Below are 14,345 nucleotides of genomic sequence, written 5' to 3' on the forward strand. Positions count from 1 at the left end.
ACTCCCTGGTACACAATCCCCCTGCACCCCTCCCACCGCCCCAAGTACATTCCACTATGCAGCCTTAATTGTGGACTCCTGTGATAACCATAATACCCTATCATACATCGCTTTTAAATTATTCAGTCCCTCATCTTATATTTTTTTTTAGATTTGATAAATAGTAGCAAATTTTGGCAGAATAGTGATTGTTAGCCCTTAGTGAGTCCCCATATTTTTTTATTATTGCTCATGATTGTACATTTTCTTCCCTCCTCCCCCAGCCCATCTCACAGTGCATCCCTTGTTCAAATTGTCATGCATATATTTTAAAAAAATAATTTATTGATGTGTGAAGTTTACCACTGGGTCCAGTAAATACGAAATGGCTTTGTAAAGGAGCACGGTACTGTAGGAATATTAAGCTTGCTAACATTAATTCAGTGAATGGCAGATGGGTCAAAGAATCGTGAATGTAGACTACATTGCGAAAAAGAGTTGTGGTGGTTGTGTCTGACCCTTGGCTGCCCTTCCAGAGAGTTTACGCTGCCCATCCTCCTCCTGCCCAAAGCTCGGGCCTTTGGGATCGCAGCACAGCTGCTTAGCGCTAGGCTACCAGAGCTCGGTAAAAAGTAGGTTGGAAAACCAAATTGGAAGTATTCTTGATTGTGAAATGGTTAAGACTTGCACTGGTGACATGTTTTAGTAGTTTGCATCTGGTCAGTGACTCTTGGGATAAATGAGCAGGTGAACTGTTGTGATGATTATAGTCTAGAACATCCCGGGCACGTCTCTGCCAGCTGCTGCTTGCTGGGCCCTGAAGTCTCCTCAGTGACACCTACCACCACAGCCCCTAAGACGGACCTCGGCAACTGCTGTGGGGGGAGCAGTTACGGGAGGTGTGTAGGGGAGCACTGGGGTAGAAAGAGCAGGAAGATTCTGGCTTCGAAACTTAGAAGTCCGTTTCTTTCTCCTGACTTCATTTCCCCCTCTTGTGCTCTGACAGGTGCTAGAGCCAGCTTTCCGCCAGGCTTTTCCTAACACCAACCGCTGGTTCCTCACCTGCATTAACCAGCCTCAGTTCCGGGCAGTCCTAGGGGAGGTGAAGCTCTGTGAGAAGATGGCCCAGTTCGATGGTAAGTCTGAGGGGCTAGAGAAGCACGTGTGAGGTGAAGCTGTGGGTGGCCCAGGGCAGGCCTCTTGATTCCTTTCTTGAATTGTGTGAACTCACAGAATATCAAATATAGTAACAGTGGTATACAAGACTTCTTTTATACACGCACACGCTCTCAGCTCTTTAATATGTGTTGAGGATTGGGTTCGTCTTTGTGGCTAAAAAGGATTTGGAAAAGGGCATGAATTCACTTTGCTCTTGCCCTCTGTCCTAGCTAAAAAGTTTGCAGAAAACCAGCCTAAAAAAGATGTCCCACGGAAAGAGAAGGGATCCCGGGAGGAGAAGCAGAAGGCCCAGGCTGAGCGGAAGGAAGATAAAAAGGCAGCAGCTGCCGCTGCTCCCGAGGAGGAGATGGACGAATGTGAGCAGGCACTCGCTGCCGAGCCAAAGGCCAAGGACCCCTTTGCTCACCTGCCCAAAAGGTAAAGCTTGGCTGAGGGGAGGATGCTGTAGTTGGAGCGTGTCAGGAGCTTTGATTGTCCTAAGTTAAGTGGAGCCCTGCATAATGTGTGCAGTTAGCAAGGGCTGACAAACAAGGTTAATGGTGCAAATGCACCAGCTTCTTTGTGGCCAAAAGATGGACAACTTCCTCCCATAAAAATGAATGTCAGAAACTTAAGGAAGGATGCGACGCCATCACAGTGAGGTTGTCCTTAATTAAATGGTCAGGTTCCGTTTTAGCCTTGTAGAGGGTCCAGAGAGTCTTGCATCTGCCTGTTCTGCTCTGGGGCGGGGTGCTCTTTGATGGTTGGTAATTTTGATTTTGGGGGATTCTGACTATACAGAAGTTGCTCACTACAAGAAAGGGTCATGGCCATAACCACACAGTATCTGTCTAGTTCATTATTTCTTCAGCTGGGAGAGTTCAACCTCTAAAGAAGAAGGAATTTAAAAGGTAGTTGACTATATTTCCTTTCCAGTGAGTATGCAAACAAAGACTACATGGTTCAATATGGATTATAACTCAACATCAAGAAAGCAAAACAAGGAAGCTTTGGTGGCCTAGTGGCAAGAAACTCGGCTGTAATCCTGAAGGCCTGTTGTTCAAATCTACCAGATACCTGCTGGAGAAGGAGGGACAGTCCCCACCTGTGCCAGTCAGTCTGATTTGATGGTACACAACAAACAAACAAAAGAAAGCAAAACAAAAAAATCCTTGGCACTGGACAGATCATGACAGCGTCATGATAGATGGTGGAAAAATTGAAATTATCAACCATCTCATTTTGCTTGTATCCATAATCGACACCCTAGGTAGCAGCAGTCAGGAAATGAAAAGACTTGCTGCTGCGTTGTGGAAATCTGCTGTCAAAGTCTTACAAAAGTTAAGGAACAGGAAGAGCTCTGGTGGCCTAGTGGCAAGGAGCTGCAACTACAATCCCAGAGGCGCACGGTTCGAATCCACCAGATGCTCTGCCGGGGAAGGAGGGTCCTCCTGTACCAGTCAGATCTGATTTGACGGTACACTCACACAAAAATAATAAAATAAAAAAAAAGTTAAGGAACAAGAAGGTCTGTTTAAAGACATGGTCCAAGCTTTGGTCTGTTCAGTTGCTTCCTGTGCATCTGGAAGTGAATAAAGACCAAAGAATTACCTTTGAATTGTCTTGGTGAAGAGTATTGTATATACCACGGGCTACTCAGAGAACAAATAAATTTGTCTTCAAGAAGTGCAAATAGTGGTGGGGAAAAAAAGGTGCAACTAGAGTACTCCTTAGAGGCAAGGGTGGTGAAATTTGGTCTTGCTTTGAACATAATTAATTGCAGGAGGAACCAGTCTTTAGGATGTCATGCTTGGAAAGACCCTCAAAAAATGGATTGAGCCGGGAACTCCAACAAGGGCTGGGGATGACAGCCCATGAGGATGATGCTGAATACTGCATAGCGCAAGGTTCAGCTCTGTTCGCATGGTCGCTGTGTGAAGTCAGCTTGATGGCACCTAACAGTAGCCCTTGGGGAGTTGCTCTGCTAACCCAAAGGCCAAGGCTCTTTGGTTTTCAAAACCCACCCGTGTCTCCTTGAGAGAAATAGGCGAATCTCCCGTGTGATTCACAGCCTTGGGAACCCACTGAACTGTCAGCTTTGAGTTGGTTCTGATTTGATGGCCCTGAGAGATGATACTTTGAAGAAAGAATAGTTCAAGGGAGATTTTACTATGAACCAGAAGGAACCTAGTACCTGTCCTTACTACCTTCATTTTACTAGGATTTCCGGCAGTGGCCTCTCTGCTTGTCTCCGTTGAATCTGTGTTGAAGGTTGCAGTTGTTCACCCTCAGCTAGTACTTCAAGGCCTCATCTCTTTGCAGTTGAGTCATCAGCTTTGTTTTTGTATAACGTGGGTTGAGTCTCCAAACTCAATGCCATAATCTCCCCCATAAAGAATATGGCATCTTCCCGTACTCTTAGTTAGTCTGTGGGTTCAGACTGTTGTTTTTTTAAATGTGTGTACCATCAAATTAGATCTGATTGGTACAGAAGATTGTCCCTCCTCCTTCAGAGCATCTGGTGGATTCGAACTTCACATCTCTGGGATTGCAGTGCAGCTTCTTGCCACTAGGCCACCAGAGCTCACCCAGGGTTTAGACTTGTAATAAACCTACCAGTGCTGGTCACATCAGCTGTGAGGCTAAGAATTAGACATTCCAAGTGTGCATTTGTTAATCTGCTCTTCTGTATTTGGGAGCACTTGGAGGACCTACTCACCCACAGGTATTTCAGGTACTTTCCTACAGTATGGAGAGAGGATTTTGAAAGGTGTGATCATGGCCTTGGTGATGCCGTGGTTCCAGCATTCAGCTGCTCCACAGCCTGGGGTTGAATGCACTGGTGGTTCCTCTTGGTAGAGATGAGGCTGTGGGCTTCAGCAAGTCCACACAAAGCACCTCTGCTGCCTGGAAGATCACTGTGAGTTGAAACTGACTTGTCTGTAGGTAATGTGATTGATTATAGTCATTTGTGCTCCTGGGAGACCCTAGGCCAACAACTGTTGTGTGTGAACAGAGCACCGTGTGGTTTAAAGTCAAGAAAAATGTGCGTCAGGGCTGTATCCTTTCTCCATTCCTGGTCAGTCTCCATGCTGAACATTTGTGAAGCTGGACTGTATTATGAGGGAGAAAGTGGCATCTAGTTTGGAGGAAGCAAACTCTTTGCATTAAGCAGATGACACAACTTCACTGCTTGAAAACTGAAGAGGACTTGAAGTACTTACTGCACAAGATAGACCGCAGCCTTCAATATAGATTACATCTCAGCTTCAAAAAAATCTTTGTCATCCAGGCCAGTACACAGCATCATGATAGAAAACTGAAGTTGCCAGTGATTTTATCTTCCTTGGATCCACAGTCAATGCTCTTGGTACCAGCAGTCAAGACGTCGGAAAACATGTTGTGTTGGGGAAACCTTGCCAAAGTGGTAAAGAGCAGTGATGTTAGTTTAAAGGCTGAAGTGTCCCTGATTCAAGTCATGGTCTTTCCAGTTACTTGCTATGAAAAAGGACAACAAAACAAAAACGGATTCGTAGGAGTTGGTGTTAGAGAAGTGTACTATCTTCAGGAATGCTGAGATAATTCAACCAAGGTGATCTTTAGAGGCGAGTCTGGTGTAGCTGCTTCTTACATACTTCATACATGTTAGGAGGGACCAGTCCTTGGACAAGGACGTGTTTCCAAGGTGGAGGGTCCATGAAAGAGAGTAGAATCCTTAGAGAGGTGGAGAGATAGGGGTAACAGTGGGTTCAAGTATATCAGAGATGTTGAGAATGGCACAGGATAGCGCAGGGTTCAGATGGTACCTAACAACAGCAGCACAGGGCTAGGTCAAGGACGTGGATTGCTGTGCATAAATAAATTGAGGTGGAAGTAACCCAGATTACTAGGCAACCTAGAAGCTGGGAGTAATCAGTAAGAGCTTTTCACGTTTGCTAAGGAAGTCTTTACTCTGGGCTAAGTCAGGTAGTGGACTGAACACCTTTGTTCTCTATGATGTTGGAAATTTTTTTTTTTAGTGTTTGTAAATTATTTTCTCTGGGATTGTTAATGTCACAAAAACTAGGACTTGAAATATCTAGGCTTCTTTTTTTTTTTTAAAAAAAAAATTCTTTTTATTATTTTGTGTGCGTGTACCGTCAAATCAGATCTGACTGGTACAGGAGGATATTGCGCCTCCTTCTCCGGCAGAGCATCTGGTGGATTCGAACCGTGTTCCTCTGGGATTGCAGTGCAGCTTCTTGCCACTAGGCCACCAGAGCTCCCCCGTATATCTAGGCTTCTTTAAAGCCTTCAATTAATGTTTGTTTCAGAAGCTGCTCAGAGCCTACAGGGAAAATTAATACGTGGTGACAAATAAGGTTTAGACTTAGTTGATTGAAACTAATGGCAAGCGTGCAGGTGTGTGTGTGTGAATCCCTTGTGACTTTTGGGTTGGTTAGGTTTTAAAGCTCCTCAGAGGAGGATTTAGGAAGGAACCAGACCTCTGATCCCTAGTGGTGATGTGTGACAGGTTGTCTTTTCCTGTGTAGCATTGGCCAGGTTGGTACCACTTAACATTACGTTCAGAAGGAGGTAGTAAGGATTGAATGGGATACTTGTTTGATAATTCAACCCCACCAGCGTTGTTAAAAGGGAGGGTTGGGCAGCTGTATGTCTAGAACACATAGGTGGGATTACAGGATTGGTCAAAGGTATGCGCCATTCCATTTATCATAAGATGGTCCCAGGATGGGGGGACAGGCCTACATTTTCTGATAGACCTGACCTTAGTCATGTTTGTGGAGGTCTGGGTTTTTAAAAAAAATTTTTTTTTAAATTTTATTACTTTTTATGTGTGTACCGTCAAATTGGATCTGACTGGTACAGGAGACGATTAATCCTCCTTCTTCAGCAGAGCATCTGGTGGATTTGAACTGCATACCTCTGGGATTGCAGTGTAGCTTCTTGCAACTAGCCACCAGAGCTTGCCTGTGGAGGTCTGTTGTAAAGATACAATGATAATTAAGATCTTTTCAGACACAGACATCTTACATTTATTGTCTGAAGTGACAGACTGGGGAATAGAAGAGAGGTATCTGGCCCACGGCAGGACCAGGATTAGAGACTCCTTTTAGAGAGGCAGCTTTTAGAATCCAGTGGGGAGGTAAACTCTGGTTTTCCTTCGGTGCTCTGTTTACACGCAGTGGAGTTCTGGCTGGTTGGAAGCGAGTGTACAGCTAACCCAAGGGCCTCCTCACGTCTCCCTGTGGTTTGAATCTGCCTTAGCCACCTGGGACAAAGATGACCATTCTCCTCCCATGATGTTTGACAGCCACAGAACTTCCGTAGACGGGGTTTGCTATGTGTTGCAACTGACATCAGTGGCGTCCTTTGCTTCTGATTTTGACTCATAAGCTGCAGTGGTGATGATCGAAACATTATGATAGCGACTAGTGGAGCTGAGTAAACATCGAAGAAAGTTTAATAAATCCATCACATCAGTGGAGAAGATACTACTTAGAGGTCTTTGCAAAGACTTTTTTTATATGTCACAGTAGTAATAACAGAAAAGGAGAAGGCTGTATTGAACCAGAACTATAAAACTGGATGAAGCATAATTTCATCTTTGTTAAAATCAAAAGAAAAACCTGTGGGAAAGAACAGCTGTCCTGTTTACCGCCTGTCTACTGACGGGAACCCCTGAGCATGGGCCCGATGCCAGCATTCTGGGCTCACTGTGCTAGATTGCATCCGAGATAGCTTTGCCCGCCAGGATTTTCAGGGTCTGGACTTACTTGAGTGGAGAGACCAGAGGACATAGTGTGAGGTGGGGGAGGAGGCTCTTTGAAAATGTTCACTGCTTCCATTGCTGTTGAAGAGTGATGAGGTAAAGGAGAGTGTGAAGTCCAGTGTCACTTGGGAAAACAGTCCCAGGAGCTAGACTGGGGATAAAAGGTGTTGTCAGCCTGCATGTCCACTGGGGGGCAGCAGTTGGCCGTGGCCTTCCTGAAGCCCAGGCTCATTCTACGAGTTGGCCTTTGCCTAGCATGCATGGTGGGGGAGAAGGAGTATCCACGTCCCATCTGTTAGTTAATGTTGTGAAGAGTCTTTCTGCTTTCCTTTTTTAAATTATTTTTTGTGTGTGTGTACCATCAAATGAAATCTGACTGGTACAGGAGGAGATTGCCCCTGCTTCTTCAGCAGGGCATCTAGTGGGTTTGAACTACATACCTGAGGGATTGCAGTGCAGCCTCTTGCCGCTAGGCCACCAGAGCTCCCTTCAGCTTTCCTTCTTGTTACAGCTCATCCGTACACATCTGCCAGCTCAATGACGTGTGCTAGTTTCTCTTCTGATATTTGACCCCCCGTGTTTTTTTTTTCTCCCCTCCAACCAGTACCTTCGTGTTGGACGAGTTTAAGCGCAAGTACTCCAATGAGGACACGCTGACTGTGGCCCTGCCCCATTTTTGGGAGCATTTTGATAAGGACGGCTGGTCCTTATGGTATGCCGAGTATCGCTTCCCTGAGGAGCTCACCCAGACCTTCATGAGCTGCAACCTCATCACTGGTGAGAAGGGGGGCGGTCTGGGGAGAGGAGGAGGAGGAGCAGGGTCACTGGGTGTGGTTCCAAAGGCTGACTCTTGTCCCCTCCCCCTTTAGGAATGTTCCAGCGATTGGATAAGCTGCGGAAGAACGCCTTTGCCAGTGTCATCCTCTTTGGAACCAACAATAGCAGCTCCATTTCTGGAGTGTGGGTCTTCAGAGGTCAAGAGCTTGCCTTCCTGGTGAGGAGGGGGTCTCTGTCTTTTGGGGTGGACCAAGAGAAGGGGAAGCGTGAGGTTTGATTCGCAACCGAGGAGCAAGCCCTCAGAAGGTGAACGGGCAGGAGCTGAGCTGTTACATTCACGGGAATCCTCAGGCTTGATGACATGAGTCTGAGCTGGAAGTTACAGTGGTGTCAGTGTCTGGTAGCCTGACAGCTTGTTTTTATTCCCCTTTATCCACAGCTGAGTCCAGATTGGCAGGTGGACTACGAGTCCTACACGTGGCGGAAACTGGATCCTAGCAGTGAGGAGACCCAGACGCTGGTTCGAGAGTACTTCTCCTGGGAGGGGGCCTTCCAGCACGTGGGCAAGGCCGTCAAAGAGGGCAAGATCTTCAAGTGAGCCAACGGCTTGTCACCTCGCTGCCTGCACCTGCCCTTCGGGGGGAATAGGGGTCATTAAAGGAAACTGAACATTGAACCTTTCCATGTCCCTGCCTCCTTAGTGAGGGATGGCTGTTGCAGAGGGGAGCGGGGTATTTTCTGTCTGCAGCCTCTCAGTCTTCAGAGGAGCAGGAACAGAGGCCTCTCCTCAGTTTTTATTTTGTCTCACTGCTCCTCCTCCCACAGATTGCTAGCAGACAAATGCGTGTGTTTACTTCATTCTTGGGGGCTAGATGCAAAGCTTTTCCCTCTGAAGGGAGTAAATACTTGGGAATAGTGAGCCAACTATGGTAGTGCCCAGAGGACCTGCCCAGTGAGCAAGATGGTCGTATCCGGGGCTGGAGTTAAAATAATGAGGCTGGACCACCCGGTCTCAACTATTCCCGTCAGTCATCGGTCTGTGACTAGCCAGGTTTGACACTAAAGTGGCAGGGGTTCAGATTTTAGTAACCAAGCCTGTGATGGCACATCTTAGGTGGTGAAGGCGTTTCTAACTGGAGGTGGTTCTCTCTCTGGCTTGTACTCTACACACGTGGGGGTGCCTCCTGGAAATGATGGGCACTCCCACTGGTCACCCAGTGTCCTGCTTGGGCCAGCTGCCAGTTTTCTTTCTGAGATAATTGATTACTGCCTTTTCGGAGATGCTTGCCCTAAGTCCACTGCCATTTCTGGGGAGCAGTGAGTTTCTTCTCGAACATTCCCGGCTCTGTCTTTGGTGTCTGGGTTAGGGTTTTGTGTGAGTCCTTCATCCCACCATATAATCCAGACTTGGGCTTGGGAAGGGAGGGTCAGATGGAGTGGGCCTGTGATCTGTAGGTGGGTGCCCCTTGGCATTCTGTGGGTGATGGGGTGGGAGGAAGGTGTGGTTTGTAGGTCTGGGAGTGGGGGTAGATGGGTTCTTGCTCAGACCTTGCTCCCTCAGGCTGCCCGATCTGAGATGTTTCCAGCTTGGTTCTGAGCACCCTGGGCTGTTCACAGGGTCCACAGATTCTGGGTGCTGACTTGGGGTGTGACCTGAGCTTGTTCTGGGGCCTAACCTAACCTGTCAGGCTCCCTTCCTAAATTGCTTCCCACCACACCTCCTCTTTTGCACAATCTCTGCTACCTTCATGGTGTCCCCTTAAATCACAGCTGACAGTTTTAGGCAGGAGAGACCCAAGTTGTGTAAGTAGGTTAGGTGTGGGGCCCAGTGCGAGAAGAGCTGCCTTCTGGAAGAAGTGGAGAGTAGCTGGGTGGACCCTGCAGCCCTCTTGGCTGGGGAGGGACTAGCCCTGCAGTTCTCTTGGCTGGGGAGGTGCCCCCACCCCCTGGCTCCCCGAGCCTGCAGGAAGAGTGACTCACCACTACATCCTGCCTCCTGTGCCATTCTCTGGTGGTGGTTTGGTGCAGAGCGAGGGTGGCCAGGATTGTGGGCACTGGCTTGTTGGATGAGGCCAAGTCCTGCAGGGGCTCTCTCTCTTGCCTGAGGTGGGGCGGGAGCTGAGACATTTGGAAGGTGGGCAGCGCAGGGCCTTACTATCCATGGACGGGAGGAGGAGCACATCTGGAGCTGGTTTGATCCCCACCCTGCCCTAGAGAGGCCTGAGTCACCTCACCCCTCCTGCTGCACCCCTCCTGCGTGGGTTTAGCTTGTTCAGTCCTCGGGGTTGGGCTCCTCCCAGTGCCATGTGCCCGCCCCTGGAAAGTGCGGCCAATCAGAGTCTGCACTTGGAGGACAGCTGTGGTAGCTAGGCAGTTTTCCTGGTGCGCGGGGCAGCTCCTCTACCATCTACAACTGGCATGCCTCCTCCCATTCTGCGCTCACTGCCCAGTATGTTTTTAGACAACGCTGGGGCTGAGATCCTGGGAGGGCAGGGTTGTTTGATTGGGTTGAGGACTGGAACTGGGGAGGGGCATGGTCTCAGAAAAGCTGAAAGGAAGGAAGGGGCTCAGAGGTGTGATTGGCAAGAGAGCACCTTTGCAGAACTGCAAACAGCTTGTAAGTCAGCACTGATTTTGAGTATTTTAGCGGGTTGGCAATTTTGCTTAAGTTACTACAAGGTTAAAAGACTGAAGTTCCTCAAGGCCTAGGTGGTGTATTTTCCCCCTCTGCCTCATGTCCTTTGAGCAGGATCTCAACAGCTGCTGCACTCACCAGGTCCGACCCATCCTGCCAGCTGCCCACATGCCCCGAATGTGCCACTTCCCCTTTTGAAAGGTGGGGGAAGGGTCTAGAATATTGAGGGAGAGGCATGAAGTGCTTTGAAGACTCCACCCAGTCACTTCTGAAACTGACACTGGTTTTTATGGCAACTGGGCACTTCACAATCCAGAGCCTGCCTTGCATGGAATTCCGTGTGCATGGAATTACTTTTCCCAGGGCATCTCGGCTCACCCCACCAGAGGGACCAGGGCGCCGCAACCCACCATGGTCTGTGCGTGTCATCCTGCGTGTCCACCCAGGTCTCCTTTCTGCTCTCAAGCTGAAAGATTGACACCCCGGGGAAGTTCGAGGCCACCTGCTCTTGTCTGTTTGCTCCAGCAAGCTGGCATGGCTCCCGGAGGAGGCCACCGAGTTACTCCAGTGGAATTGCTGGGGTGTCCCTGCACCTCCCCACCCAAGGGATGTGAGAGCAGTGGGGAGTTCCTCCAGGGGGAGCTTCTGGGGCAGGTGACCGTGCTTAGTGATGACATGTTCTCAGTGACTCTGGAATCTTTTGATGTTCCTAGGCTCAGTATTGTCCCACGCCCCTCTTTGTCTTCCCAATTTCCTCAGGAATCCAGAGAGGGCTGTTCCCCTGCCTTGTTTGCACAGTGGGTAGGGTGGGGCATTGCTGTGCAGACGATGGGGTGCAGTTCCTGGGAGGGGGCTATTTCTGATCTCTCCTGGAACGTGCTTCCCCTTCCAGCTGCCCCCTCCCCTCCACAGCAGCAACAGCTGTCATGTGAGGGCCACGCCGCTGCTGGCTCAGCCCTTTCTGCAATCATCTGGCTGGCTCTGCCAGGGCGGGGGGTGGATAGTGGGTATGGGCAGAGAGCACCAAAGGGGCAACCAGGGGACACGGTGGCAGGGCCCGAGGGAACATTGGAGGGTAGGTGCAGCTCTGGAGTTGAGGGCTGAGGAGGAAGGACCAAGGTTGGTTGAGGGGAAGAAGCAGAGCAGCATCAGGCCTGAATGGTGCTCATCAAAGACGGGCTGTGCCCTGGGATTGGAAGGGCGAGTTGGTTGGAGCGGGGCCTGGCCAGCCTTCTTCAGGGAGACCCTAACTTCCTCTGACTCACAAGGGAACCCACAGGGTGCTTTCCTGCCAGTCTTCCATGTGAGACCTGAGTCATTGAACTGCCAGGAGTGGTGACTGCCCTGTGGGAACAGTGCCTGTGCCCAGGTCCAGCCCTGCCCTGCCCTGCCCTGCCCCACCTACCCTGCTGGCTGCTAGGACGGGGTAAGCACACACACCCCTTTCTCTCACTCTTCTGGGATGACCGTTTGACTCATGATTTGACTCAGACTTGGAGAATATAGGACCAGCAAGGACCAAGGTGTGAGCATCACAGGTCCTCCACATATTCTCCCCATGAGGAAACAAGCCCAAGGGGGACGTGACTTGTTAGGGGTACGCATCAGTGTTTCCACTGCTGACGCAGCCAGGTCCTGAGTCACAAGTCAGAAGAGTGAGAGGTCACTTAGAAGCTGAGGGATGAAAACGTACTGGTGCACTAGGTTTTGAGGTCTAATCGCAGCCTGGGTGTGGATCCCAGCTACCTGGAGCACACGGGCTGGAGTGGAGCAATCCCTGGGGCAGAGTCCGCCTGAGCCTGGGGCGAGCAGAGGGCATGGGGTGTAGCAGAGGCGGGGCTATGGTGACAGGAACCTCAACTATGTGGTGACTCAGATGCAGGGCCCTTCCTTCCCTGCTTAGCCCGATCTCTGTAGACTGAATTGAGGAACACGTAAGGAGGGAGGGATATCCACGCTGGTCTCCCTTTTCCCAGAAAAGCAAGGGCAAGACAGGAAGTTGGAAAGGAAGTGGGGGGAAGGTAGATTCCTAGAAAGGAGAGAGAAGGCTGGGGTGCCCCTCGGCCCCTCCCTGCCTGCACCTTGCTTGGCAACTGTAGCTGTCTGGGGCGTTGGCTGCCCCACTGACTCCTGCCCTCCCTGGGCTCCTGTGTATGGTTCCGCTAGTCCCTGCTCCTTTCTGGGCTCTCATCTCCTTGGCTTTCCATTCAGTCATGTTTTACCACTTCTTTGCATAAAGTCCACATCTCTTGTTTGTTTTCTTACTGAACCCACAAATCCCCCTGGCCTCCCATTGCTGCTTGGAATACATTTACTACCCCGGGGTCTCTTCCCTGCTCTTTTTTACAGTCTTATTTTCCTCCTTTTCCATTGACTATTAAAAATGGAGATCTTTGTAGATTTCTTTTTTTTTTTTTTTTTACATTAAGCTATTCTAAATCTTTAATCAAATTCCATCACTGGCCATTATTACACGACAAAATTAGCTTTCTATAAATGATTTTGCTTTCTGTGTACAAATCATCATTATTGAAGTAATAGTAATAAAAAGCAAATACTAGGCAAAGACCTTTATTAACCTTTGTTTCAAATTTTATTCCCAGGCTTCTTCAGCTTATTTAGCTGCAAAGAATGAATTACACTTAAGCAGAAACTGAAAAGAGCTGCAATGTCCAAAAGGCTTGTTGGGCTTCAAAATATGAGAGATCTAGATTTTATCAGATCCATAAACAAAACAATTTTAAAAAGCAGTCATAATATAAAATAGCAGCTCAAAGTAACTTCATCATGTTTTATCTTCTTCAAAAGTTGACTCAAATCAGTTGGCCTCATTCTTTGAAGCCTCATCAAAATTCTCCACAAGATCTGGAACTTCATCATCATCATCGTCTTCTCCAGTAGCAAGTGGTGCTTTTCCATCCACAGATTGTTTGGGCAGGGCTTCAGCCAGTCTTCTTAAACTACTCAGGCTATCTGCGCCAAGCTGGTTTAAGATGCTGGGTAACATTTCTGTCAACTGCTTTGTCTCAGCATGGCCGGTAATGGTGAAAGTGTTCGCTGCCAGAGATGCCTGAACTTTAGGATCATTAAAGTGGATCACCGTTCCTTGATTTGTAAACATATTCACCTCTTCAATACCAGAGATATTGTTTACCCCTAATTTCTTTAAGGAGAACTGAAGTTTTTTGTCATCTGCTGTAGCTGTTCTATGAACCACCTTCTTCTTTCTGCGTGCAGTTCCTTTTCCACCAATGCGCACTTGTGCCTGCAGTTTGGCAAGTTTCTCCTGATTCATGATCGTTTCTTTCATCTTGTCAGAGAGGAAATGGGGCCGCGCGGGGGACTAGGGCTGGCACTCAGGGGGTCTTTTGGCAGACCAGCTGAGATAGGCTGCACACGAGGGGATGCAAGATGGCAGCTAGAGAGAGACCGGAAGCGACCCAACGATCTTTGTAGATTTCACATGCACTTGTAAGAAATAAAGAGATCCCTTAAGTTACTCACTTTCACCCGATGTTTTGCAGAGCTGTAATAGCACAAGACTGACATTGATACAATCTGCTATTGTCCTGACCCTTGAGTGTATACATATTCCTATGCATATATCTCCCCCACCCCCTTTCTTCCTAAAGTCTCTACTTCGAGCCTTCTACCTTCTTCAATAACCAGCCCTCACTGAGTTTCTGCCTAGGGCTGAAGATTTTGCGAGGGACTGCGTGTACCAGAAGGGTTTCGGGTTGTCTAATTCAGGAACCCTATTGGAAGCCTGAGACTTGACACTGCGTTTGGAATTGAACTGGAGGAGGGGTTTATTTGGCTTCATCATCTGGATTCGGGTAAAGGTTTGGAGTTTGAGACTTGCTTAGGAAATCCTAGAATCAGCTCTTAGAGATTTGTTATTCACCTGGGGGAAGAGAGGAGAGTTGAAGCTGACAGATTACCAAGCAAAATGGAATGAGTGGAGAGGGATGCTAACCTCTGGCTGGGCTGGTGTAAATGAGATGGAAGTGGGGTAGAGAAGGG

The 14,345-nt window shown here is 48.6% G+C and overlaps 1 protein-coding gene and 1 pseudogene across 1 annotated transcript in view; one reads left to right on the top strand and one right to left on the bottom strand.

Moving 5' to 3' along the window:
* Positions 1–8,285, top strand: part of EEF1G (eukaryotic translation elongation factor 1 gamma) — an 18,293-nt gene extending 10,008 nt beyond the window's left edge. Inside the window, exons 5-9 of the mRNA XM_006899867.1 lie at positions 986–1,115; positions 1,368–1,575; positions 7,515–7,687; positions 7,780–7,904; positions 8,127–8,285. Coding sequence (XP_006899929.1) covers positions 986–1,115; positions 1,368–1,575; positions 7,515–7,687; positions 7,780–7,904; positions 8,127–8,285 — 795 coding nt within the window. The remainder of the gene's footprint in view (positions 1–985; positions 1,116–1,367; positions 1,576–7,514; positions 7,688–7,779; positions 7,905–8,126) is intronic.
* A 4,855-nt stretch (positions 8,286–13,140) lies between these two features.
* LOC102843631 lies at positions 13,141–13,632 on the bottom strand (annotated as a pseudogene).
* Between the last annotated feature and the right edge of the window lie 713 nt (positions 13,633–14,345).

The sequence above is a fragment of the Elephantulus edwardii genome, unplaced genomic scaffold, assembly GCF_000299155.1.
Source record: "Elephantulus edwardii isolate Elephantulus edwardi_28Jun2011 unplaced genomic scaffold, EleEdw1.0 scaffold00268, whole genome shotgun sequence".
NCBI lineage: Eukaryota > Metazoa > Chordata > Mammalia > Macroscelidea > Macroscelididae > Elephantulus > Elephantulus edwardii.